At 39.4% G+C, this 25,171-nt stretch overlaps 2 protein-coding genes across 2 annotated transcripts in view; one reads left to right on the plus strand and one right to left on the minus strand.

Annotated features, from left to right (window-relative positions):
• rtn1a (reticulon 1a) overlaps positions 1-4,805 on the minus strand; it is a 22,007-nt gene extending 17,202 nt beyond the window's left edge. Inside the window, exon 1 of the mRNA XM_008307678.3 lies at positions 4,592-4,805. Within this exon, the coding sequence (XP_008305900.1) occupies positions 4,592-4,805 (214 nt within the window). The remainder of the gene's footprint in view (positions 1-4,591) is intronic.
• Positions 4,806-6,732: 1,927 nt separating this feature from the next.
• lrrc9 (leucine rich repeat containing 9) lies at positions 6,733-23,952 on the plus strand. The gene is made up of 33 exons (XM_008307664.3): positions 6,733-6,982; positions 7,077-7,295; positions 8,142-8,282; positions 8,401-8,464; positions 8,544-8,614; positions 9,840-10,022; positions 10,421-10,576; positions 10,678-10,898; positions 11,074-11,205; positions 11,284-11,463; positions 11,582-11,702; positions 12,481-12,619; positions 12,721-12,861; positions 12,947-13,068; positions 13,768-13,941; positions 14,017-14,136; positions 14,212-14,403; positions 14,720-14,845; positions 14,931-15,077; positions 15,855-16,032; positions 16,161-16,381; positions 16,478-16,600; positions 16,694-16,824; positions 16,909-17,017; positions 17,112-17,245; positions 17,871-18,007; positions 18,418-18,635; positions 20,195-20,263; positions 20,765-20,890; positions 22,532-22,721; positions 22,816-22,975; positions 23,744-23,831; positions 23,886-23,952. Exons 1-32 carry the CDS (start codon positions 6,926-6,928, stop codon positions 23,775-23,777), a joined length of 4,536 nt encoding a protein of 1,511 aa, XP_008305886.1. The 5' UTR covers positions 6,733-6,925; the 3' UTR covers positions 23,778-23,831; positions 23,886-23,952.
• Positions 23,953-25,171: the final 1,219 nt, after the last annotated feature.

Below are 25,171 nucleotides of genomic sequence, written 5' to 3' on the forward strand. Positions count from 1 at the left end.
GGTGCTAGGACAGGGTGTGGCCCGGACCCTCCGTCTGCGGCCTGTGTCTGCAGCCTGTGTCTGCAGCCTGTGTCTGCAGCCTGTGTCTGCTCGGGCGCTGAATTGTCAGTTCAGTTTGACTTAGACTGGTGCGTTGCTTTAAATGTACCAAAAACGCAGTTTGGGATAACATGGTGTGGGTGAGGCGGCAGACGTGCAACCACGCGGTGTCCTACGACCATAAATAGAGATGTACTGCAGTGTAGACTCAGCGTGTTGATTGTGAGTGCCTTTCCTGATAGCAGCTCTAATCCCCCTGAGCAGTTCTTCTATAGTCTGCGCAGGGATTAGTCCAGACCTGAGAGCTACAGAGAGCCAGACAGCGACAGCAGAGATGGTGAAGACTACGTATCGAATTTCACATGCAGGATTTTAACGGTTTTCAGGGTAAACACTGGGGACTCAAAGGTCAGATGAAACGATGATGTCATGACACGGTGAGAGCAGTAAGTCTTAGTGGCGGTACATGGTGGACTTAATTCATTAATTCATTAATCTCACTCTTCTCAGACTAAGTAAACCCTAAATTTACTAACATTTTGGAATCACTTTTAAACTTACTTTTACGTCGTTTCATCAGTATAGAAAACCCCCTCTTTGTCCTGTCTCCTCTCCTTTGGCTGTAGGATCATTATTTTTTTGGCTCATTTCTTGGCTGACCTTTGTGTGACTTTTTTAATGAGCTAGTTTATCAAAGATTTAGCTATTGTTTTAAACCAAGGGTGTCAAACTCAAATTCACAGTGGACCAAAATTAAAAACTGGGCCGAAGTCTCAGGCTAAACTCAAAAATAATCACCCCCAAACTTTTCTAAATTATGTAATTTATTTATATTATCATTATACTTCTGCCTTTTTCCTGCAATACACATGTTTCCCCAATAGATGGCGTAGAAAATGATAAAAGCATTTCAGCATTTTAGCCTTTATGAATAAACTTTTCATTTATCTTAGTTCACACTAACGCTCCATCATCTCTCTGCTCCTGACCCGACCCCCAATTCCAGGACAACTGTGGCCCGCGAGTCAAAGGTTTGCCCACATCTGGGCTATATAATATTATTACACCATGGGCCAGGTTTGGCCCGCGGGCTTCAGTTTGACACCTGTGTTTAAACATCAACCCTCTTTTTTTTACACACATCACTGTTTTGTGTTACCATTCAGCAAGTAGGTCATTTCTTCAAAGGGCTTTTAAATTTGACCTGATTTTTTTTCTTTTAATTTTGCATATATGTGCTTTTGAAGCTCCATTGGGCGTTCCCTTCCTGTTTCACAGGAGCGTGAAATGTCTTTAAACATTAAATTAGTAATTACAGGAGATATTTCTAGGGACTCAAACCTTTGACCCAACACTATCACACCCTCATCTTCATCTTCTTAATCATCATCATCATCATCATCTTCCCCCCATCACTCCAACCCCATTCCTCTGCTGTACAATCTTCCATCTTTATGACCTTGTCTGAAAAGACTTAGTGCTGCCTCCCTCCCCCGGGAACATGCACTAAAGGCACCGTGCCGTCTTAAGTCCAGCGCAGTCCACTAAAAGCTTTTTTTCTATTTTCTTCTGAAAGATGTGGAACAGACCCATCCAGACAAATGCTGGCTCATCCTTGTCACTGATGATATGCTGAAACAGAGAAATGCTGGCGTCTAAATTCCCACTGTCAGGCACTGGTGATGATGGGGATGTTGTTCTCACACAGATGATGCACTGATGAAAGGACTTGATGAAGTGGCCGTTATAAAACCTAACAAACAAAGGTCTGACAGGTGCCAAAAAAAAAGTCAGAAAAAAAATCTGAGCTGCGTTTTCAAAGAGCGACAGACATCATCGTGATGCAGCGACATCCTCGTCAACCTTCACGGGCTGAGCGACCTTTACAAATAAAAGACGACTTACTGTCCTCTAGTGTCTGAAATTTAAGACGGGGTTCTGTCCTGTAGTAATGTAATACAGCTGAAATCAGCGATCCTGGGCTCCGGCGGGCAGATCAGTGTTCTGAAGGGGATTTAGGACAGACACGGCTCCAGTGCTAAAAAATGCAGCTTAAGACCGGTTAATACTTTTTCAGTGTTTAGTCCATTTATTCAAAATGGCTGCCAAATCAATTTTAAAATACTTAACCTTTGATAGCAGTGGGAGAAGTGGATGTTACGGACGAAGGCTCGGAAACAGAGAATGATTTGAACAAAGAACCGAACAACATGTGAAACTTTTGGTAAAAAAAAAAAAAGAAAACGTCCCCTCTGTCCTGATAGATGTGGTCTGTGTTATTTCCTTAAAGAACACCAGTGTCAGTGAGATTTATTTCACAGCTAAAGATCAGACTCAGTGGGAGAGACAGGGCCGTTCTTTTATCCTTTGAGAAATAAAACATTCAGTCTGTGTGTGTGTGTGTGTGTGTGTGTGTGAGAGAGAGTGTAAGGGGTGAGACTGTGTACACCTACACAGGTTGAAACGATTGTCAATGTGGAGGATGTGCTTTGTTCAGTTCAAATACTGAAAGAAGATAAGTGCAAAATGTTAGAAACGATTTCATCGTTGCCTTTTAAAATGTTGGTGATTTCAGTACAGAGTTCTGGAAATCAAAAATCAAAGAATTTTGGCTAACATTTAGCTCTTTTAAGGTATTTACCTTCCTGAGTTCAAACTACTAGCATTGCTTTTTCTTTTCTTTTTTTTACATGTATCTATGTACATTTTAAATAATTTTTGGCTAACACTTTTTCCCTATATTTCTGTCTGGTTTCAATTTACTTGGATTTAAATAAAGCTATTCCAATATATTTTTGCTAACTTTTAGCTAAATCTGGCCTCAATTTTTTATGTTTTTAAGAAAATAGAAAATACTAGAGAGGTTTAAATTACTGTATAAAAAAGTTTGAAAGCTTTTTCGACACAAGCAGAGTAGCTCTCGCAAAATCGAGTGTAGTTTAGGAAGTGGAGAGGAACTAAGTCCTATGTGTTTTTTTTTTTGTATAATCTCATGAATTTTTCAGTGAATCTGTGAATGAAAGAGCAGGTCTCTACTCCTCAGCGAGCGAATAGAGAGCCCGGATTAAAAATAGCAGTGTGAGTTTTTACGAGGACAGACTGTGGCCTCTGAGATGTTCCCACAAAAACACCCACTCATCCAATAATAATACGAAAAAATAGGAATATCCACAGCAATAGTTGAACAGAATGAAGCAATCTTGCGTCACACTTCCTGCTTTTAGCTCCAAGCCCTAAGTCATTAGAGGAAGTGGGGTTGCCTCTGCCAGAAAAGTTTTATTTTGGCTGCCTTGGTCTAACTAATTGTTGGAGTTGTTATAAATAAAACTCAGGACGGAACCTAAATAACCTTACAGTGGTATGGAGAAAAATTACTAGATTTTGGTGGCAATATGGACCATGTTATAATATGATGTGGTGTTGATTGTAGAAGATTTTAGTGTTGGTTGAGTTGTTTCTAAAACAAATTTCACTGTGTCTTGTTTTACATCCTGTAAACATGTAACTTTTGACTATTTATCATTTTTTAAATTTCTTTAAGCTGTGATTTTTGTATTTGACTGATAATTATCATGTATCGTTGAGCTTGTGCCTTTTGGCACAGTATTTATTATTTTAGCTATTACAGTAGGAGCTATTTTTATTACCTTTAAGCTAACTAGTTAGCCTAAAAAACTCGAGCTCCCGGTTAACTATTTTGACTCTGTTTTGACGTTGAAACAATTTGATCAGATTTTTTATATTTTCATTACCCGGCAGTTCTGTGTAAACAACCAAAGTCCAGATGGACATTTTACACATCACTCACTGTAATGGCATCCTGTTTGGGGAATTTCAATATTCTAAGGTCAAATTGACCCAGACACAGAAAACTCCTGACTAGTAACTCTCCCTTTTCATAGTCAATTTGCAGCTGATATGGAAATGACTGACACAGGCCACTGAAGTTTCATTACAATGATGATTCATGTCAATTTTAGTCTGAAACATTGGAAGAGAATGCTAGGAGATAATGGCTGGGGGTCAAAGGTTAAACCAGTGATGAATTGAGCTCATAGAGCATCACAGTTGTTATAGACAACAATGTGTGGAAGTTGATGCTTCAATGTTTTTTTGATTTATGGAGAGACAGTCATTACCAGTGTTACCTGCTGATCTGCGGGGACACTGCCCTCTTCACAGGTTTTCTCCTCTTCAACTTCTTTGGCAAATAGCCAGAAACGTTTTGATTGAGTAACATGTTTAGGTTTATATAAAAATGCAATGTTTTCTTATGAGGCGAGTTCAACATCACGACTCAAATGTGAACTGACTGCATCTATAGCTCCCCCCGAGGGGGACGTAGGTACATGCAGTGTGTTTACAAACACTTGACATCAATTATAGCTCGCTGCACCTTTAAGTTCCATCTGTGTAATAAATGGACCAGGCTGTTCTCTCTGGTCTGTGTTTACACTTAAGGCCGATGAGTGTGTGAGTGTGTGTTTGTTTGTTATGAAACCCCTCGAGTGTCACCCAAACGTCACATCGGTTAAAAATATTTAGAGTTTACCTGTAGATGCAGTTTCCATAGCGACGGCGGGCCTTTTCCCGTCGCCCCCTTGAAAAGGATTAAATTGTTGCGGCAGGTCATCCTCTTCCTTATCCTCACCAGTCCGCGGCTCGTCGAAGCGGGTCGCCGCGTTCCCAAACAGGCCGTTCCTCCCGTAGTCTTCCCCGAACCACTTCCCCTCGGAGCCGAGCTCCTCTGCGGGCTGAGCTGACATGCTGTTCTCCCTCTCTTTAAAACTGATGCTGCTGATGATACGAGCTGCTGCTGCTGCTGCTTCTCCTCCTCCGCTGCCGTGCACCGGGACTATCAGTGAGCCGCGCAGACGTCTACCCTGATGACGGAGACCAACACGCACTACCCCGGATGGCGTATGTCCGCTGGGAGTGAGGATGAGGAGGTGCGGTCGCTCCGGCGGTGGACGGGTCGCTGTGGAGGAGCAGGAGGAGAGAGGAGTGTGCTTTATTGTTTTAGTTCACTGCTCCTGCGGTGACGTCATGGTGTCCACTGACAATTTATTTAGGGCACAGTCGTGTGTTTTACGTGATCCGATGGAAAACAAACCCACAACAACATTAACACGAACACAAACACACGTCTCTAAATACTGAATAAATAGAGAGTAGAACAAAATGCTCGTCTTACGACGAATCAATTCTCAAAATCTCAATTTTCCCATTTCTTTTCGTAAAGCAATGATTTTTCAAAACTATTTCTCAAAACACCATTCACGAAGCGTACATCATTTAAATTGGAGACAAAAACGAGATTACTTTGCAAAATTAAAAGAAAAAAAAAGCAGGTCAAATTTGAAAGCCCTTTGAAGAAATGACCTACTTGCTGAATCGTAACACAAAACAGTGATGTGTATAAAAAAGGAGGTTGTTTGAAAAGGAGGTTGATGTTTAAAAACTTTATATTGAAGTGAAATATCAGGTTTATATTGAAATACTACGACTAATAGTTTAGGATTTGAGCCGTTATTTGTCAGAGTAACATGGTAAAACCAAAGTAACGTATACAGTACTTGAGAAAACAAAATGGATTCCCTGTAAGAGGAGGAGACGATGTCTGTGTTTTCATGAGTCAAGATTTTATTTAAGGTTTAAGAGAATACAATGGATAGGTGTAGAAAATGAAAGATGAGAAAGAAATACTTGTAAAACGTGTAATAGCTGAGTGGTTCTACTAATGAAATAGCTATTTGCAAAGGACCAACATTTTTTTGAACAATAATATTAATTTCCGTGAATAAATATGTGGCGTGAACTACCATAAAGACCAGGAACTAGACCAGACGACCACCAAATATGAGGAAGCTCGAAAGAGTTCAGAACATAAGTTCTGGAATACGTTTTTAGACCTGATTTAGTCTTTTTCAAACTACCCAAAAGTAGTTCAGTGATTCAGCAAACACAGTATAACACTGTCTGAAGGCTCAAGGAGTCTCTTAATGTGGACTTTTTTTGAGATTTGAATAGTTTTTATGACTATTTAAAATTCTTCTATATTCCCTGAACCACGTCAAATAAATATTTTTTCTGAACAAAGTCAAATGCCATACGGTAAATACTAGTGTGTTTTTCTTTTAAATTAATAATTAAAGTTAAAAAGTGCATTCTAGAGCGTTCTCACACTATATCAATCGATATGGCAGCGCCCTCGTGTGGCATTCCACGTACAATCACAGACCCGAAAGTTCCAAGATGGCCGCCGTAGCAACAAGACCGGGGCGACCGTAAACAGACTGATGACGACTGTAGTCTAATATAGGTGTTGAGGCAGACTGTCGGTCAGTATTCCCGCAGTACCTGTTTACACATTTTTTATTAACATAATTTAACTAGCGTGACCTTGTTCTTTTACTGTGTCTCATCCTTAAAAACGTTCTGGAATTTTCATAGACGGGAGTTGTTCTGTAGTCGTTTTTTAAACTATTTTTGTCTTTCGCCAAGTGCTTTAAAAATTAGCATGCAAGTTTGGCAACATAGTTTAGTTGAACCACGGATTTTATTGGTGATTCTAACGTGGTATTTTTGACTTGCGACGGACAGAAAGCTGGTATGAAATTCTAGGAGTTCCTAAAATTTCCTTTCTAACGTGGTATTTTTGACTTGCGACGTACAGAAAGCTGGTATGAAATTCTAGCAGTTCCTAAAATTTCCTTCTTTAGTTTTTTTTTTTTTTTTTGGCGCTTTAAAGTTAGACAGTTATTTTTAGAAATGTATACGACATTTGTGCTTCTCTTTGTATGACAAAGTACAACCGCTAAGTAAATACAGTCTGAGTGATGGTATTAGCAGCATTCAGTGTTCAGCTCTGCAGCACAGAAGAAAGATGATACACAATGAGAGACAAAAACACTGCAGTGATGAAGATGTGCTCAATGAAGTGGTGAGTGAACAACTTCACAGCAAACTACTCCAAAAGCCCGAATTCAACATGTGTATTTTAACTGAGGGTCACATTTTATGTTTAATCTTGACAGTGTTTGGCCAACGGAGTGTCTTATGACAAACTTGCACAGGAAGGAAGCAGCATCAGCTCACTGGAGATGTTTTTCTCTGGTTTTCCACGCATGCTTGGACTTTCTTTCTTCCCAGGACTGTGTCACCTTACCATCATTGGCCAGGGCATTGAGAACATCGAAGGCCTGGAGGGATGCCCTCTGCTTAAAGAGCTCTGGGTGGTCCAGTGCCAGCTCACTGTAAGTAATGAAATGAAGTGCTAATAAAACATAAAAATAATTATTAAAAATTAAAGCTCATTCTATATCTGGACCATGAAAAAGGCAAAAAGGGTCGACATCTGTTTGATCTACAAAATATGATCAATACTGATTGTTATATTCATCAGCCTTTGAATTCAAGTGGTTAAAATAATTTGCAAAAACTAAAATTTACATTAAAAGTGGTTCTCACAGGAGACCATGTTATGTTTAGAATAATCCTTGTAAATGTTCTTTTTGGGATAATTGTTTATTCTCATTTCAGTTCAGACTCCAGAGTAAGTTTAATATTTTACCTGAAATTATATCAATTAATATTAATATTTTTACATACAGGTTAACATTTTGATTTCTTCATCTTAATCAGTATTGAATTTTTCTGCATTTCAGTGCTGATTATTTGAAACCTATTTGTACAGTACGAACTAAATGAAGGTCACTTTTGTAAAAGAATGATTACACATGTTTATATTTAGTATCATGTTTATATTTAAGGTTCTGGGGCAATTTTTCAAAGTTATTTTTGTCATGATAATTATAAAAGACATTGAATTTATCGAAGCTCAGGATAGGTTGTTATTTTCAGAAAATGGCTACAATGGGAAAATATTGTTTACTGCAGAGTTTTAACTTGAACCAGCACTTACAGGTTTTAGAGAATCAAAGAGTTTCTGTCTCTGTTTGCAACATTAATGTTTGCTGTGCTATTTTAATCTGTATTATTAAACCACAGTGAAAATAAATATACTGAATAACAACAGTTGTTATAGTTATACTCTATTTTATATATTCTTTTTTGAGCGGCCAACTCTTGTCTGTCCTCAGGTGATCTCTGGTCTGGAGAACTGTGTGCTACTGGAGAAGCTCTACCTTTATGAAAATCAAATAAGTGAAATCACCGGTTTAGTGTCGCAAGTCAACCTAGAGGTTCTGTGGCTCAACAATAACTGCATAAAACACATAGAGGTTTGTTATTCATTCTAGGATGAATGTTGTTAAAACTAACATTTATGCACAGTTTTTGACTTATTACTTAAAACTATGAAATGCCAAAATAAATATATATATTTTTAATTTTATATAGGGCTTAAAGTCACTTCAAAACCTTAAAGAACTTAACCTCGCCGACAACCTTATTGAAAAAATTGGTAGGTAAAAATGTTAACTTCTTATTTAATTATTGTAAATCACTGAAATGCTAAAAAATATATTTATTTAAATTTCCAGGACACGGCCTTGATTCTAATGCTGGTCTTCAGAATCTCAATCTGTCCGGGAACAAGATCAGTTCCTTTAAGGTAAAATTACATTTTACATTTGGAACCATCTCTGAGAATTTATTTATAATTAAAAAATATTATCAAAGACCCTTGCTGTGAGAGAAGGTTGTCTCCAAATTCTCCTAAAATCTTCAAGGTCGAGGCCAGTTTTACATTTTCACCTTTTAATCAGGTTCAAAATTCCTTTCCTGTTGCGATTGCAATTTTTTTTAGTAAAAGTAAAAAAAAAAGTACTGAAAAAACAGTTATGAAGATTGTTGATGAAAGTAGAGAAGCTGAGGGAAATGTGGAGACATGAGGTCAGGTGAGGCGACGCCTGAAGGGGGCAGCGGTAAGAAGAAGTTTCCTTCAAACATTTTATACAGTCACACTTGGTGACACAGTATCAATGTCTTGTTTAAGGTTAATCTGACAGGAGAACAAAAGGCTTTGTGGCTCAAACCTTGATGAATGAGATTCTCAGTGCTGAGATAATCGACACCTCAGATAACATTACTGTAATCATTCTTCTGCGCCACCCATTTTTCCTTCTAAAGGAAGTCACTGAGTAGACAGTACGTGCCACAAACTGGAGGCTGTTTATGTGTTCTCCTGAGATGGTTTCCTTTTTTTTGAGCTACAATGTGTGATAAAAGCCTTTTAGGCTTCTTTTTCAGAGTCTTTTTCAAAGGGATTCTGCAACAGTTTTTACTAAGGAAGTCCGATAAAATCGGCCGACCAATATTATCAGCCTATATTAGCATGTTATGTAATATCATTAATAACGAAAACTCGATAAAGAAATGCCTGGGTTTCGCCAAATGATGTGTGCCCTAAAAATAGGGGATACTGGGGATAAACGGCTGCATATTAAAGTGAAAGTCACTAGATGGCAGCGTTGCAGCTCATTTAATTAACTTCATATTCATACCGTGGTTTGTACAGATAAATAAATAAATATTACCAGGCCTACATCGGTATCGGTTATCAGAATCGGAAATTAAGTTTGGACAATGTTGGATGTCCGCAAAAAGTCGATATCGGACATCCCTAGTTTTGATCATCTTAATTCAGATGACTGTTAAAATGTTGTTCGTAGTTTCCTAAAGCATCAGTACATGGTTCCAAATGAGTGGTGAATCAATAAGTCATATAAATATGACATGTACTTCATGACCACCTACAACGAAGGATTCATTTAAATCGTAGACAGAACACTGTGTACGTCAGCTGTTGGTTTAAAAAGACCCTGTTGTTATAACAGGAGCTGACCCGGCTGGCCTTTCTGCCCAGTCTGAGAGTGCTGGCGTTGCACGACCCCACTTCGACCCCGAACCCGGTGTGTCTTCTGTGTAATTACGCCACACACGTTCTGTACCACATGCCGGGCCTGCAGCGTCTTGATGCCTACGATGTCTCCAGCAAACAAGTCAAGGAAGCAGCTGAGGTAACGAGAACCTTAGGGATGAGGACATGTCTCTGTTAATTTACAGTGTTACACATCAGTTAAATTAAACCTTTTTTTATGATTTTTTTAAAAAAATAAGCTTGATTTCTTTTGCCTATTTATTTTGCCTAAAGAAAGATACAGTCACATTGTGCATTGGATTTGTATTTTTAATACAACATTTGCATCCAATCTTTTAAATAAATATATAGCAGACATTCTTTGTCCCATTGTTATAATACATTACATTAGACTTAAAGATTTAGCCTTTACGCATTTAATACTGATAGAAAAATATTTGTTCTTATAAAACATGTGGGATTCAGTCTTTAAATTATGTTAATACACACGTGTACATTATATGATGCCTGTTTAAGTTTTCACTCTGTTTTGTTTAGGCCACAGTGACGAAGAAGATGATGTACTACAACATGAGAGTGCGGACCACTCGGAGGAAACTGGCAGAGACTCACTTCAGTCTGACAGAGAGGAAGAGGACCCTGTTACAGCTGCCTGAAGAGTGTGTCAGGACACTCAGTCACACTCTTAAAAATGTGGGTTCAATTTGTTTTTAAAAATGATCTCCGCAGCTCTAACTGTCAGCCCTGAGAGTCGATGTGAAAAGTTCTGTCACGGTTCTGTCTCTTGTACACAGCTTGAACGGGAGCTCTCCAAGGTTCTGGCCGGGGGTAGAAATTCTGCTTGCATCAAAGAGGAAGAACCTGAAGAACTGACCAAACAGGGAGAAGATTTGTCCAACAGCTGTGATCCAACCACTGATATTATCGGTTGTGATCCTGCCATGGAGACCAAAATACTCAAGAAGATCGCTGCAGTGAAGGAGAGACTGTCTGTCTGGATGAGACGACTACATGAGTACGTTTGAATGCTTGGATACGAAATAGAAAATAATGAATTATTTCACCATTGTATATAAAGTAAAAACATCAATTGACAAAATGTGTATTTTTAGATATCTCCAATTGGAATCAGTATAATTTTTTTAGATATCTCCAATTGGAATCAGTATTCATTAATTTTTCATGTCTAGGATTGAATCCTGCTACAAACAGGAAGTGGCCCAGGCCACAGCTATGATGGACTTTACTGTTCATTTTCTATCGATGGAGCTAGAAAGTGTCGGAAACATTCGTTTGGAAGAAGGTTGCTCCACCGACCCTTGGTAATTTACATGTTTGATTTTAATACCTGCAATTCTGTTTCAACTAAATACTAACGTCATCTGCTTTGTGTTCAACAGGTTCACCTCCTGCTGTGACCTCCTACTTTCCCGCTTCAGTCCCACTGACTACAAATCGTACGGTTTTTATGGGATTAAAATTGACAGAGTTGTTCGCATATTAAACAGTGCTCTGAGACAACGCTTTGAGGACAAACTTCACAGCCTGATTGACAGCGAGGACAGCGCTTTGTTGTCACAGTAAGTGTAACTTGGTCGAAACAAAATATAAACTGCGTTTTATGTAGTGGTGACGTAATCGACATCTGCAGCTCTTTATTGTCTCTACTAACATTTATCTTATGTTAAACTTTTGAAGCAAGAATTACAGGCGCAAACTGGACCACCTGTTCTACACCCCTCACCCTGAAAAAAACAGAGAGAAAGAGGAAATTCTCAGCATTCTGGAAGAGGGCTTCAAAACGTCTGAAGAGTTTAAGGTGTGTGGACCGTTGTGGTTGTTGTTTTTATTTTGACAAATTCACCCACGAAACACATCATCAGAATAAATTGAAAATTTCAAACTGGTTAATCCCCCTGTAGCTGATTAATGATTAATTATAGGTATGTCCATTATGAGCTTTTTGCCGATATTCGATATGCCGATTTTGTCCAAAGTATTAATTTCCGATTCCAATATCAACCGATACCAATATAGGCCTGGTAATAGTTATTTATTTATCTGTACAAACCACTGTATAAGTATGAGATTATTAAAATGAGTTGCAATGCTGCCATCTAGTGACTTGCCCGTTAATATAAGCCGTTCATCCCCAAAACTATTTTTAGGGCACACCTCATTTGGCAAAACCCAGGCATTGCATTATCAGGTTTTCATTATCGGAGAAAAAAAACGATACTTACAGATATTACATAATATGCTAATATTATGTCCGATAATATTGGTCGGCGATATTATTGGACATCCCTGATTAATTATGATTAATCATGATTAATTGAGATAACAACAATCCTAACTAACTAAAATTGAACAATCCTAAACATGACAGTTTACTGTGTTGACTGTATATCAGGATCACTGATGGATAGTTGAATTATTGTGTGTACAGTGTGTGTCATTCTGTCCATTAGACCCTTTGACAGCCATCCCATAAACCCAGTTTCATGATGTGATTTCACCAGTCCAGCTGAGAGAATGTTGAGAGATGTTGTGCTTCTATGAATTGAAAATTATTGAATGTGTTGTTTTTCTACCAGGTCTTAGACAAAGATGGCGCCATACCTTTGACTAACAGCCTGAATGTGAGTGAAAAACCCAGGATTGAACGCCTTCTCCAGCAGACCAGCCCAGATACAGAGTCTGAGCCCAGAGTGGACGCAGCAGCGTTTAAACACAGTGCGTCGGCTCTGCTGACAGCATCACATCAACATACAGTATATTATTTGTAGTAGAATAGTAATCATTATTTAATCAAATGTCATCATTTTTCACTGTAGGTCAGATCATTGTCTCCAAAGTCTTTGTGGGACACAGCATGCCCCTCAAAGTGGGAGACACCTGTGACAGAAGCAGCCATCACACTCTCTGCTCCGTTTATCGCAACATGGACGCTAAGAACAAAACTACACCAAGTGATGGTATGAAGGACATAAATTTAAGAAAAAAAAGTATACGTTTTTATTGCTCGTCACCTCAACGAATCACTTCTGTCTTTTCATTCAGAAAGAGCTTCCTCCAACACAACGACCACCTCTGAGTCCAGCTGCAGACGGAGGCAGTGGCTCATGTTTGATCGGGAACTAGTCCTGCCTGAGTATATTGTGTTTTTTCACTACACAACTGAGGTAAACAATGTTATAACAAAAATATATTTAACTCCAGCACAACTGTGTTCAGAAAAAACCTTGTGTGCACTTAATAACCACCAGGTTTCACTCATTAATAGGTTATAATTAGGGTTGTCCGTTATTAACGTTTGGCTGATATCCAATATGCCGATACTGTCCAAAGTCTTAATTTCCGATTCCGATAGCAACTGATACCAATATAGGCCTGGTAATATTTATTTATTTATCTGTACAAAATGAACTGCAATGCTGCCATCTAGTGACTTTCACTTTAATATACAGCCGTTTATCCCCAAGACTATTTTTTGGGCACACATCATTTGGCCAAACTCAGGCATTGTGTGATTTGTCGTTGTCAGGTTATTATTGTCGGAGAAAAAACCTATAAGGATTCTTACAGACATGACATAATATGCTAATATCGGTCCGATAATATCGGTCTGCCGATAATATCGGTCTGCCGATATTATTGGACATCCCTAATTATCCCTAACTCCATGTTAATGCAATTTTTGTTCCAGCTGGACTACTTAGTGATTTTGAAAGTTAATATTTTGAAAAATTTAACCAAGTCATGTTGATCTTGTTGAAACAATAAATAATAGCATACATCTAAATAAAAAAATGCCTCACACCTGGTGCCTCACACCTTGTAGCCCACGTGTGATTATAAACATGTTGTTCTTACTGTTACAGAACCAGAAACAGTCCATGATTCTGAAGCAAGATGACGCGTCCAACAACAACATCATCCTGGACCAAGAAGTCCTCAGCATGGAGCCCGTGCTGAAAGCACAGCCCAAGCTGCTGAGCTTGGACGACAAGATCCTGCTGTCTGTTGCCAGAGCCAACGTCCTGAGTCAGATCTCTGTGAGTACTGTGGAGTTTTAACAAGTGGAGTTCTAAACCTGTCTACTAGACCAATAATTAACATCTTCTCTGCAGGTGCTGAATCTTCATGGAAACAGTCTGAACAAGATAAAGGAGATTTCATGTCTAACATGTCTGCGGCATCTGACCATCAGTTTCAACGAGTTCACACGCCTTGACGACATCTCTCACATGGTAGTACAAAAGACAGAGAGTTGGTTTTAGTCTTTTTTTTAGTTTTTTAAATGATATTTATCATTTTCACCACAGCCAAATCTTGAGTATCTGGATGCCAGCTTCAACCACCTGGTAACCCTGGAAGGGCTGAGAGGGTTGGGTCAACTCAAACAGCTGGATGTTCGCTGGAACCAGTTGACCAAGGCCAGAGAAGATGCCACAGTTTTAAGAAGACATGCACCTGCACTTCTGAAGCTGGACACCAGATACAACCCCTGGAACAGAGTAAGTTCTGCAGTTAGAACTGGAATTGAACCTTATGATACACATTTCAGAAGTATGTGAGTCCTCAGAGAGTATGTATTACTGCAATATTGTGCTGCAATATGCAAATAAGCTGAGGGCCACAGCTGCTATGATCACGTCAGTGGAGAGCCACAACAATGTTTGACGTTCAATTAAAAAAAAAAAAAATTTCATTGACAGTTAGTTGTGGCCCATACAGGGCCCCCGAGCCAGTAGTTTGAGTCCTCCACTTTAAGATGTAAATCTAAGCAGAAATACAGTAACAAAAAGAGTAAAGCTGAATCTGTCATTCCAGTCAGAGACGGTCAGAGTGACCTTACTGGGGCGTCTGACAACACTCACACATCTGGATGAAGCTGTAATAACAGATGAAGAAGCCGCTGAAGCCACTGTCCTGGCTACTGGAGCCAAAATTCACCAGGTTACCGTCACTCTCCTGCTGTGTGAACTTGATTATATTATTTCATACAGTGACTCATCCAGACATGTTAACGTTCTGTTTACAGGCGACGATTTTGATTCACTCCCGCACCAACGGTGATCGTCCCAGAAGTCTTTGCCTTATGTCAACAGCTCAGCTGCTGCACCTTCTCCATCCACCTGCCTGGAGGATTAGCCAAGATCTGGAGCTGGAGCCAAACTGGACTGAAAGGGTGAGTTCCAGCAGCCAGGTGTCGCTGCACCTCAGACATTTGTTGGTCGTAAATATTTCAACTTTCATTTAGAAAAAGGGACTAGAGCTTTATCTAAAAACTTTATGTGACAGTTAGTGATGTAACAATACACTCAACTCACAATGTGATATGATTATGGAAAATTATAGCCAAATATAATGATCCTTTATTTGTAAGAACTTAAACTTAAAATACCATTACAAACTGAAATGGTCTGGTGCACGTCATTAACTGTTATCTAAAATAACAGAAAACAAAAAATACACATTTCTTTACAGAAAACCTGAACAAAAAATGCACATTTCTTTACAGAAAACTTGCACTGCGCTATTTAGCTCCTCTTATTAAAAGTCAAACAGGTCTGGTTTTATTAACCTCGTTAACTGTCAATACATTAATCAACAAAAGAAAAAAATTAACTGGGAAGAGTTTCTTACGTTACAAAAACACTAAAACACTGTTTGTGTCTGTGGAACAAATACTTCCCACGTTCTGATGAACACCTGAATGTCACTTAGTCCATGATGTTTTGGTTTAATAGCGTTTTTAGGTGCATACCGCCACCTACTGTACTAGAGTGTGTAGTCTCATGGTATGACCAGTGACTTTTTGAACACAGCCTATTCCTGACGCCTCGATGCACATTTTACTTTTTATTTCAACCGATGTGAATTGTCACTCATTTGTATATCGTCCCATCTCTAATGACATGAATGTGATCCATATTTATACCACAGTAATGCTGCCTTTAAACAGATCACAGCCCTGAACCTTGAAGGCCAGAGGATTACCAAGATGACTAATCTGAATAAGCTGGTGAATCTGCGCTGGGCCTCCTTCAATAACAATGACATCTCTAAAGTGGAAGGACTGGAGAACTGTCTTAAACTGGAGGAACTTTCTCTAAACAACAACTGCATCACTTCATTTACTGGTCAGTCGCTCTTCCCACAGCCAAACCAAACTGAATAAAGCCGGGAAAAAAATTGATTTGTCCGACCAACCTAAAGTTACACACACTTACACACTGACCCGTTTCTTTGTCTGTGTATTTTTCTTCAGGCTTGTCAAAACTGACAAACCTTCATAAGCTGAGTATGGATGGGAATCAGCTTTCTGGTTTGGATGCTTCAGTTTTGGACTCTCTACCCAACCTGTCCTTTCTCTCCGTGGATAAAAATCAGATAAACTCTCTGCACGGCATCCAGAGAGTTCGCTCTCTCCTCGAACTTTACATCGGTAACAACCAGATTTCTGCATCACGAGATATTTTCTACCTTAAGGCAAGAACACAAAATCTTTACCTGAAAAAAAGTGACCAATAAAGGTGTTATTTATTTGCTTCATTGTTTTTTTTTATTTAAATTGTTTGTTTTTAGGCCGTTACAAACCTCATCATTCTGGATCTCTATGGGAACCCTCTGGTGGAGAAACTGGAAAATTACCGCATATATGTTGTCTTCCACCTGCCCTCCCTGAAAGCACTGGACGGGATTGCAGTCGTACGTTTAACAAAAACAACTGCTGATAAAACATTTAGACTCTAATGTTTACTTTTATTGAATGATTTTTACGCTGATTTTTTATTTCTCAAGGAAGCGAACGAATGTGAAAGCGCGAAGGATATGTTTGGAGGAAGACTCACGTCAGACATGGTTTTAGAGAAGCTGGGTCACTGTGACTACACGGACATTACCTACCTCACTCTGCAGTCCTGCTCCATCAGGTAACACCTGATGAAAAACCAAATACACAGAAATATCACCAAAAATAGATTAATCTGGATAAAACAGTATTTTCTTTCTCATAGGAGCGTCGATCTGTCTCCACCAGATATGTTCTACAACCTGTGCAGCGTGAACTTGGATCACAACAACCTCACCTCCTTCTCAGGTCTCCTTTACCTGCCGAACATCAAGGTAGGAAAGAAAAACTATATAAAGAAATTGTACTTTTTTAGAAAAATTATAAATTTTTTTCAAAAATCCATCATTGTCTTTTTTGTTTCTTTAGACTCTGTGTTTGAACCATAACCACATTGAGTCCATCCTGCCCAAACAAAAGACTCACGTGACAAACAGACAGATGCTTTATAACAAAGTGCCCTCTAGTGGTTATGGTCAACAAAGTCCATCTAAAAGCAACAGGTGATTACATAAATAATATGTCTGTCTGGACCATTGAGGGTTTTCAGATTTTCATCTGAATGTGTGAACTGTAGCCAATAGGGGGCAGTACTGACCTGCAGGTGGATGAAGTGTGTCTGGAGAGTTTGACTGTTGTCGGTATTCGATGTGTTAACATAATGACAGTTAGGTTTGGATTGAAGGTTTGAATAGGTTTCAATGATGAGAGCATCATCACGAAAACAAAAGAAATTACTTTCTGTCAAATTATATACATTTTATAAATTTAATTAAATTATTAAATTAATTATAGCAGTCATCCCCAAACCATGGTCTCGGTTTGTTTTTCAACACAGTGCTTTTAAGAATACTATAGTTGATAAAAATTGGACTAAAATGACAGCACTCTGTGTCATCGTTGTTTTGAGTATTGTGGATTTTTTTTTTTTTTTAATATAGCATTTTTATATGTAGACGCCGCCGTTGAGCTGGAACAGACGGGCTTTTGTTCAGCCTGACTCTGTTTGCAGCTTTATGTAGTCAGCACCTGTGAGGTCTGACTGGTTAAATGAGGCAGCAGGAGGGAGACAGAGATGTTCATTTAACCAGACAGATTACACACTGTCATTCTGTGTCTGTGTTGAAGGGAAACCGGACCCTGTGTCAGTCTGGAGCCACTGATGAGCAGCCTGGAGGTGCTGCATTTGAGTCACAATTGCATTTCCAATATGGCCAATCTGCAGCTCAGCAGGCTCACCAATCTTAAAGCACTCTTCCTGCAAGGTATGTATGGTTATCGCACCCACCGTCCCTCACAAAGCCTTCAGCAGTGTAAAGAAGCTGTGAAAAGGCAAACACCAGGAACGGAGACTCCCACAGACCACGGGCCAGATGGGTGATGAGAATGGAAGAAAAGAGAGACAGACTTTCTTTTCACCGGCCCCTGATGGGTTTGATGGCGTTTGCTTTGTTAGTGTGATTTCGTCCCACCGAGCTGACCCTACTTTTCCCTTTTACTTTTTCCTACAAACCTGTTCAAACCTCTGTAATTTCAGTGCTTTTCACACCAGAACTCTGGACTCAGCACTGTCCTGCTCCTCATATGGCCTTATAAATGTTTTTATACAACATCATCACAATATTTAGATGTGGATAAAAAAATATTTTCCACATTTTTAATCTTTGCACTTTAGGTAATGAGATAAGCCAAGTGGAAGGTCTGGAGGGGCTCCACCAGCTCAGAGAACTTTTTCTGGACAAGAACCGCATCAAAACTTTGTCGGAGAACTCTTTCATCTCCCAGAATTCCCTGTTGGAGCTTCACTTAACAGAGAATCGGATCCGGGAGCTCAACCATCTGGATCCCCTGGCTGAGCTCCGGAAGCTGTTCCTAGGCATGAACAAACTACAGGTATTCACCTCCAGCCCCTCTGGATATGTTAGTTTTTACATTCTTTATTAAATTATTCAGTTTTTCTGACTGAGACTTTCAATTAAACTCCCTGAATGAATTCCACGGAGCCATTCTCTGCAGTGACCACCAATTTTACACTCCGTCACTGTAAGCTCTTGATTTACACACTAACGTTCTCTGATTGGTTCTCACGCAGAAAATGTTTCCGTACTTGTTTCTTTTGACTCCCAGAAATATGACTTTCCCCCGCGTTTGAAAAGTAAGTACGCAAAGTGTAGTAATCACAAGTCATCATCACCCACCACGCAGCACAAGGGCTAGCATTAGGGAGAATCAAGTTTGATTGAAGGTCAGGGGCATATGTACGAAGAAAGAAGCGAAAAATCAGCGCAGCCTGTAATCAGCATCTCAGGCTGCGTGTCCTTCTCACCCACAGTGAGTGATTTGTACTTTTCTTGCCACTTGCTTTACCGCCCTTAAATGTTTTCATGCATTCAATTAAGACATGAAATACAGCAATCATCCTCAGCACAGCAGGCTCACAGTGGGAGCATCTCTTCATTTCAGCCAAAACCAAACCCACGTTTGGGGACAGAGCAGAGAAAACACCCACCAACACACTCATCCCATCTGAAACGTAGCATTTTGTGTATTTTGTCCAGCCAGTTTCTCACGAGATTAACAAACACCTCCCACTTGTAATCTCTTCTGTCGGTTGCTTGTTTCCTCGTTACATCGAAGGTTTCTACCGTCCTGTACGACTCCAGTCTAAGGACAATATTTAGAGCTAAGGTTTCTACCGTCCTGTACGACTCCACTCACATCACAGAAGGCTGTGTACGGTCTGAGGTTTTACTCACTAAAACATGACAATTTTATTAGATCATTGACTTCATGTTCAGAGGTGACACAGTTATATCAGTGTTTTCACTGACCAAGTTGTCCAAGTGCAGGGTTAGCTGTTAGCTGTTAGCTGTGGCTCAGTGAGTGGTCCAGTTGTGTTACACCCACAGGGTTGTGGGTTTCATTTATGCTGTAGGTCGATGGCAAAACACCTGTAGTGTGAAGTGCTTCAAGTGGTCATTAGAACTAACTTTAAAGTATAGACGAGTACCGGTCAGGGAGGTCACAACAGAATGGGTATGAAAGAAGTGTCCACCAAAACGATCAGAATACTGATGAATTGTAACTCGTGTTGCTGTAAAAATTTAAAGTTAAAAAGAAATTAAATCTTGGTGCGTGAAGGCAAGATGCTGGACTCTATCTGTGACCTCCTCGTCCCAGGGCTTGAACAACTTTTACAGTGCTATGACAGACAGTGCTGTCTCAAAAAAAAATCATTGTCACTTAACACAATGGTCCCCAAGACAGAGTCGAGCAAAACCAAAGGAAAAAGTAAATGTGTTCAGTGGCGACCTAAGTGTTAGGATGATTTGTTTGTTTTTGTTTTGTTTAGGCAAAATAAACTGCTTTCAAAACTTCCATATTTATTATGATCAATTTCCATTGAATGATAGTTAAATTAAACACAGAATTCACTGTTCTTCTTTTTGTAGGACATGGCTGAGCTGGAAAAACTCGACCTTCTTCCTTCTCTGATGGAGCTCTCAGTTGTTGGTAATCCAGTGAGTGTTGTTGGCGTCACAGACAAAGTATTGGTTTTTTTAACTTCCTTGAATGTGAGTCAACTGACTGCCACCCACAGCTCTCAGGCCAGTTAAACATCAGTAATGTTTCACTTACTCAAGTCATGTATCAATGTCATACTTTTGCAGTTCCTTGTCCTTCACACTGTGCTGCTCCAGAGCTCTCTGACCAGCTGCAGCCCATGTTTTTCCTTTCACTTCATTCGTGTTTCTTGGCCGTGACCTTTCCAGTGGGCTGTTGAAAAAAGATCAGCTGGTAACACACTCTGCTCAGAGAGTGCCCAGAAAAGTCAGGAACTGTTTGTTATTGTCTGATGCGTCACTAGAACAGACACAGGAAGCTGGAGAAATGAACCAGAACACAGACAGAATAATATGTTACAGATATGGCACCACTCCTGTCAGGATCATTTAGTCTTAAAATGCTTCATAATGTCAGTGTAATTTATTTAACTTGTAATTTTTTTTTTGTTCTCATAGGTGGCCCGTAATTCGCTCCACAGACCAGCGGTTGTGCTTCATCTGTCGCAGCTGCAGGTCCTGGATGGAGTGACGATCACTCTGGAGGAAAGAACCAGGGCTGAACTCCTCAGTGCTGAGCCACCAGTAAGTACTGGATACATCAACAATATTCAGTATGACAAGTATCTACTGTAGTACTTTTCTATACTTGATCCCTTAAAGCAGTGATTCCCAAACACAGACCTTCACGACCCAAGTCAATAGACACTATTTGTAAACTACGGGAAAACATGATGCCAGTCGACCCAAAAAAAAAAAAAAAAAAATCTTGTGACCCAGTTTTTGGGAAACAATGCCTTAAAGCACTAAACATGATCGTGTTTGCAGTTTGAACATTCACACACGTCATGGAAATGCAGCAACCTTTCAATCAAACATCTGTCATAACAGACAAAAGACAGAGGGCGCTGTAATTACGGTTTGAGAAAATATCAGCAGAGGGCAGCATACCTGCATATTAATGTACATACAGTATCTGTTAACCCTTTTACAATAAGGACTTATATATATGTACAATTATTTTTATATTTTCTTACTTATGTCAATGAAAGGGTTTTCCTCATAGAACATCTTAATCCAGTGGCGCTTTGGCCCAGAGCCAATGTCTCTGTCATTGGTGTGGAACCCCAGGGTTCACCTCCTGGGCAAGTTCAAGTCCCGGTTAGGGCGGTTGGTACCTTCCAGTGGACTCACCACCTGCAGGAAGATTTGGGGGGGTTGGTACGGTCCAGTGTGATCTGGGCAGCGACTGCTGCCCCCGCGACCCGGTAACGGATAAGTGGATGAAAATGGATGGATGGGTGAACATCTTAATCCATATATTAATATATTTGCTGAGTAAAAACACTGCATTTGTCTAGAGTTCAGGTTATTAATATATTTGCTGAGTAAAAACACAGCGTTTGTCCAGTGTTCAGGTTTTTTTTGTACATCTGAATAATGCGGACAACAAGCTGTAATTTTTGAATGCGTGATGTATAAATTAAATTAAAAAGTCAAACTGAAATAACACATACTCCGTACAGACTGGAGAACTGCAATTGATTCCCTGTCTGTTCTCACAGTCGCACCCCGAGGTGTGATTTCCAGAAGAACGTGGTTTATGTTCATGTAAAATGAAATGCAGGTTCCTCATCCTAACTTAAAGAAACACATGGACAGCCTCGTAAACAGCAGCCATGGGGGAAGAGTGAAGCCTGGAGTCTGACTCAGTCTGATGTTCACGTAATGAGAGAGCAGGGCACCGATCCTCCCGGCTCTGCTGGCATCATCCTGCTGATTAGATGAAATGTGCCCAGCCGATAATGCACCAGTGGATTTAGCCCCTATTAGCCAGGTCACCCCCCCCCCACCCCCACGACCGCACTACTCCACTTACGGAATCTAATGACTGCCGTCTCGGTCGTCAGTGTCAGTGGGTGATTATTTCTGCTTTTGTTTGAATTTTAAACATCATTATTGAAGACAAGCGATTACTGCTTAAACGTGGAACAACAAGCAGAAGTCATCACCAACGCTGCTCCGAGTAAACACACTGTAGTGAGAGAGGCAGCCGTGGGAGGATGGAGGTCAAAACACACATAATTAACCAGGATGCACATGTTAATAATTCTGCCTGAGAGGCTCATGGGACATAATTGTTTACACGTTATGTAAATATTTTACTAATTCATTCGAACCTGTCTCATGCCGTTACTTTTTCCATATTTAATATTTTTCCTTCAGCCGTGCTCCCAGTGTTCAGGGGTTTCTCAGCCGCCCTGTGAAATCCTCCTCCCTGGACTGTTTCCTCCCATGACCAGAAACGCCCCCCTGAGAGCAATGAACATAAGTGGACTGCAGAGCATCGTCCACGGGACTGAACACGTTCTGCCCAGTAACACGGATGAAAGTCCAGCTCATTGTTCCTACAGGAGTAAGCAGTAACTGGTGACAGAGTTCTACTATGTAGTTTACTGTTCCAGCCGATGCTTTGTCACCCTAACCGTCTGCTGTGTTTCCAAAACCAGACAGGAAGCACAAGCACATACCTTCAGGTCGGAGCGCTCAGACGGACCTGACCTTCAGATACGTTAGAAGACCAGGAAACAGCTTCATGACACCCACAGGTCACCTCCCTGATGGGAACAGAGTCATCTTCACCTATCACAACCAGGAGCACGACAGCAGGTCAGAGGTCAGAGGTCAAGGGAAAATCTGAGCCGCAGCATCTAGTTAACACTGTTTTGACTTTGTCAACCAGTTTAGGTGATTTTAAATATAAACATTTTCATCATTTACATTCACATAATAAATAAACTGGTACTAAATTCTAATAAAATGTGTGTTACGCTGCATTAATGTCCGTGCCACAACAACAACTTTTCTTTTGTTGAATAAATGAAGTTCAGGTTCATTATAGCAAAATGTTTTCCTTTCTTTCCTTTATTCTTTTTTTGTACGGCAAAAAACACTTTTAAATGTCAGAATTCGAGCAGAAAGAAAGGTCAAATTTCTAGCCAAGTTTTGGCTTTATTTTTGTCAGACCGAAATAAAAAAAAAAATTATGTCTTTATCAAGAGTCAAACTTCAATCTCAGAATTTTTACTTTTAAAGACCTATGACTCATTTTTCTGAATTATAGTAGCATGACTGGAATTTCTTTTCAATCACGGAAAAAGCTTTATCAGTGACCCACCTCACAACAACCTGCCCTGGGCTATTGTGCGAGCTGGTTGGTTGTCTGCTTGCAAAAGAAAAAGCAAATGTAAATTTTCATTTTACTGATACCTTAGAAAAAAAAAACAATTTTAAGAAAAACAAGCAATTGTATTTTGCAGCAAAAGAAAAGTGAGAAAAAGTTAGTTAGTATTATGAAAAGGTTTGATGTCAGTCATAAAGTCTGTGTTAAAAACACAACAAATGGTGAAATTGTGTTTTTTATTTTTGTCTTTTCAGATTCCCAAATGGTGGTAAACATCCTCCTTTGTAGCATCCTGCAGAGTTTGAAGACAACGATATTCATCTGTTAGCATTTATTACCAAGGTAAACTATAAATCCAACCGACAAGACAAATCCAACAGAGACATGATTACCAAGGTAAACTATAAATCCAACCATCACAGAGACATTGGTTTAGACTAAAACAGTGGTGACACAGGTTTTATTTTTAAAACTCCTTAATTTAAATTTATCCAAAACAAACACATTACATAATGTCTAAACGCTAATGCAGGGACATTATGTTTACAACATGTTTACGCTGCATTAAAATTCAATGAAATATATTTGCACTCGATAAAACGTGTGTTAAATGTTCTCTCTCTCCAAATGTTCACTGAGTTCAAAAGTATTATTTTACATAAAGAAAGGCGAAGGTGAAAGCAGCACAAAAATATAACGAGACAGAAAAACACACAGATTCCTGCGGTAGAACAGGTTTAAAAGGTAACATCCAGACCTGTGACCCGTCATATTCAGCCTGCTGACCCACTTTTGGGTCAATATCCATCTTTTGAGAAACACTACACTCCAGTACTGTTATGGCACACGCGGGATGTCTTTACAGGAATTTTTCATGTGTATGAGCATCTGCATATCTTCATGCAATTCATAATATTCAGTGAGTAAAACTCTTGCTAAAGGTGAATTTCAACAGATGACCTTCTGTGTTTTTTAAGGGTTTTTTAAGGGTTTATTAGCATGTTGTGTGGCCTTCTAACACATTCATGTTGACTGGTTTTATTTTCCTGTCCACATACAGTAAGTATTTCATTTCTCCCACTAATCTGAGGATCAGAGGTTTAGGCATCATTTCTGATATGATCCCAGTGTTGGGACCAAACGTGTGGAAAATAATAAGTCAGCACAGCCACAGATAAGTGGGATAATCCCTGTTTAGCACACCTGTAATCTTCAGTCAGTCACACCAGGCTGCAAACTCCGATGAAAAATAAAAATCCAAAGGGATTGCAGTATTTCTTTTTAGCCTTTTAGCAGTTAATATTGTTAATATTAATGTTATAATAATATATAATTATATAATATATATATAATATTATATATAATTATATAATATAATATTATGTTAATGTTATGTTAATGTTATGTTAATATTGTTAAGTTAATAATGCAGTAGACCTATGAAGTAAAACTGAATTGATTTACTACATTTATCACATCTAACCCCATGCTGGATTAGTCACTACACACCTGGATACAGTTTGGCCTTTAGGTTGAGTTTCCGTGGCAATGACGGTGTTACATCTCAAAGCAAAGACAAAATAATATTAGGAGTTGATTATGAATGAAGTTATAAGATTTTAAAACAACTTGAATTCATGTTAAATCTGCAGCACGGCTAAACGTTAGCCTCTCAGAGGCTG

This window comes from Cynoglossus semilaevis, chromosome 1 (genome assembly GCF_000523025.1).
Source record: "Cynoglossus semilaevis isolate Cse_v1.0 chromosome 1, Cse_v1.0, whole genome shotgun sequence".
NCBI lineage: Eukaryota > Metazoa > Chordata > Actinopteri > Pleuronectiformes > Cynoglossidae > Cynoglossus > Cynoglossus semilaevis.

Coding starts and splice junctions, on each gene's coding strand:
- lrrc9 (XM_008307664.3), top strand. CDS start 6,926: ATGATACACAATGAGAGACAAAAACACTGCAGTGATGAAGATGTGCTC. Junction 10,577..10,677: donor TCAGTCACACTCTTAAAAAT/GTGGGTTCAATT, acceptor TCTTGTACACAG/CTTGAACGGGAGCTCTCCAA. Junction 12,620..12,720: donor CGCAGCAGCGTTTAAACACA/GTGCGTCGGCTC, acceptor TTTTCACTGTAG/GTCAGATCATTGTCTCCAAA.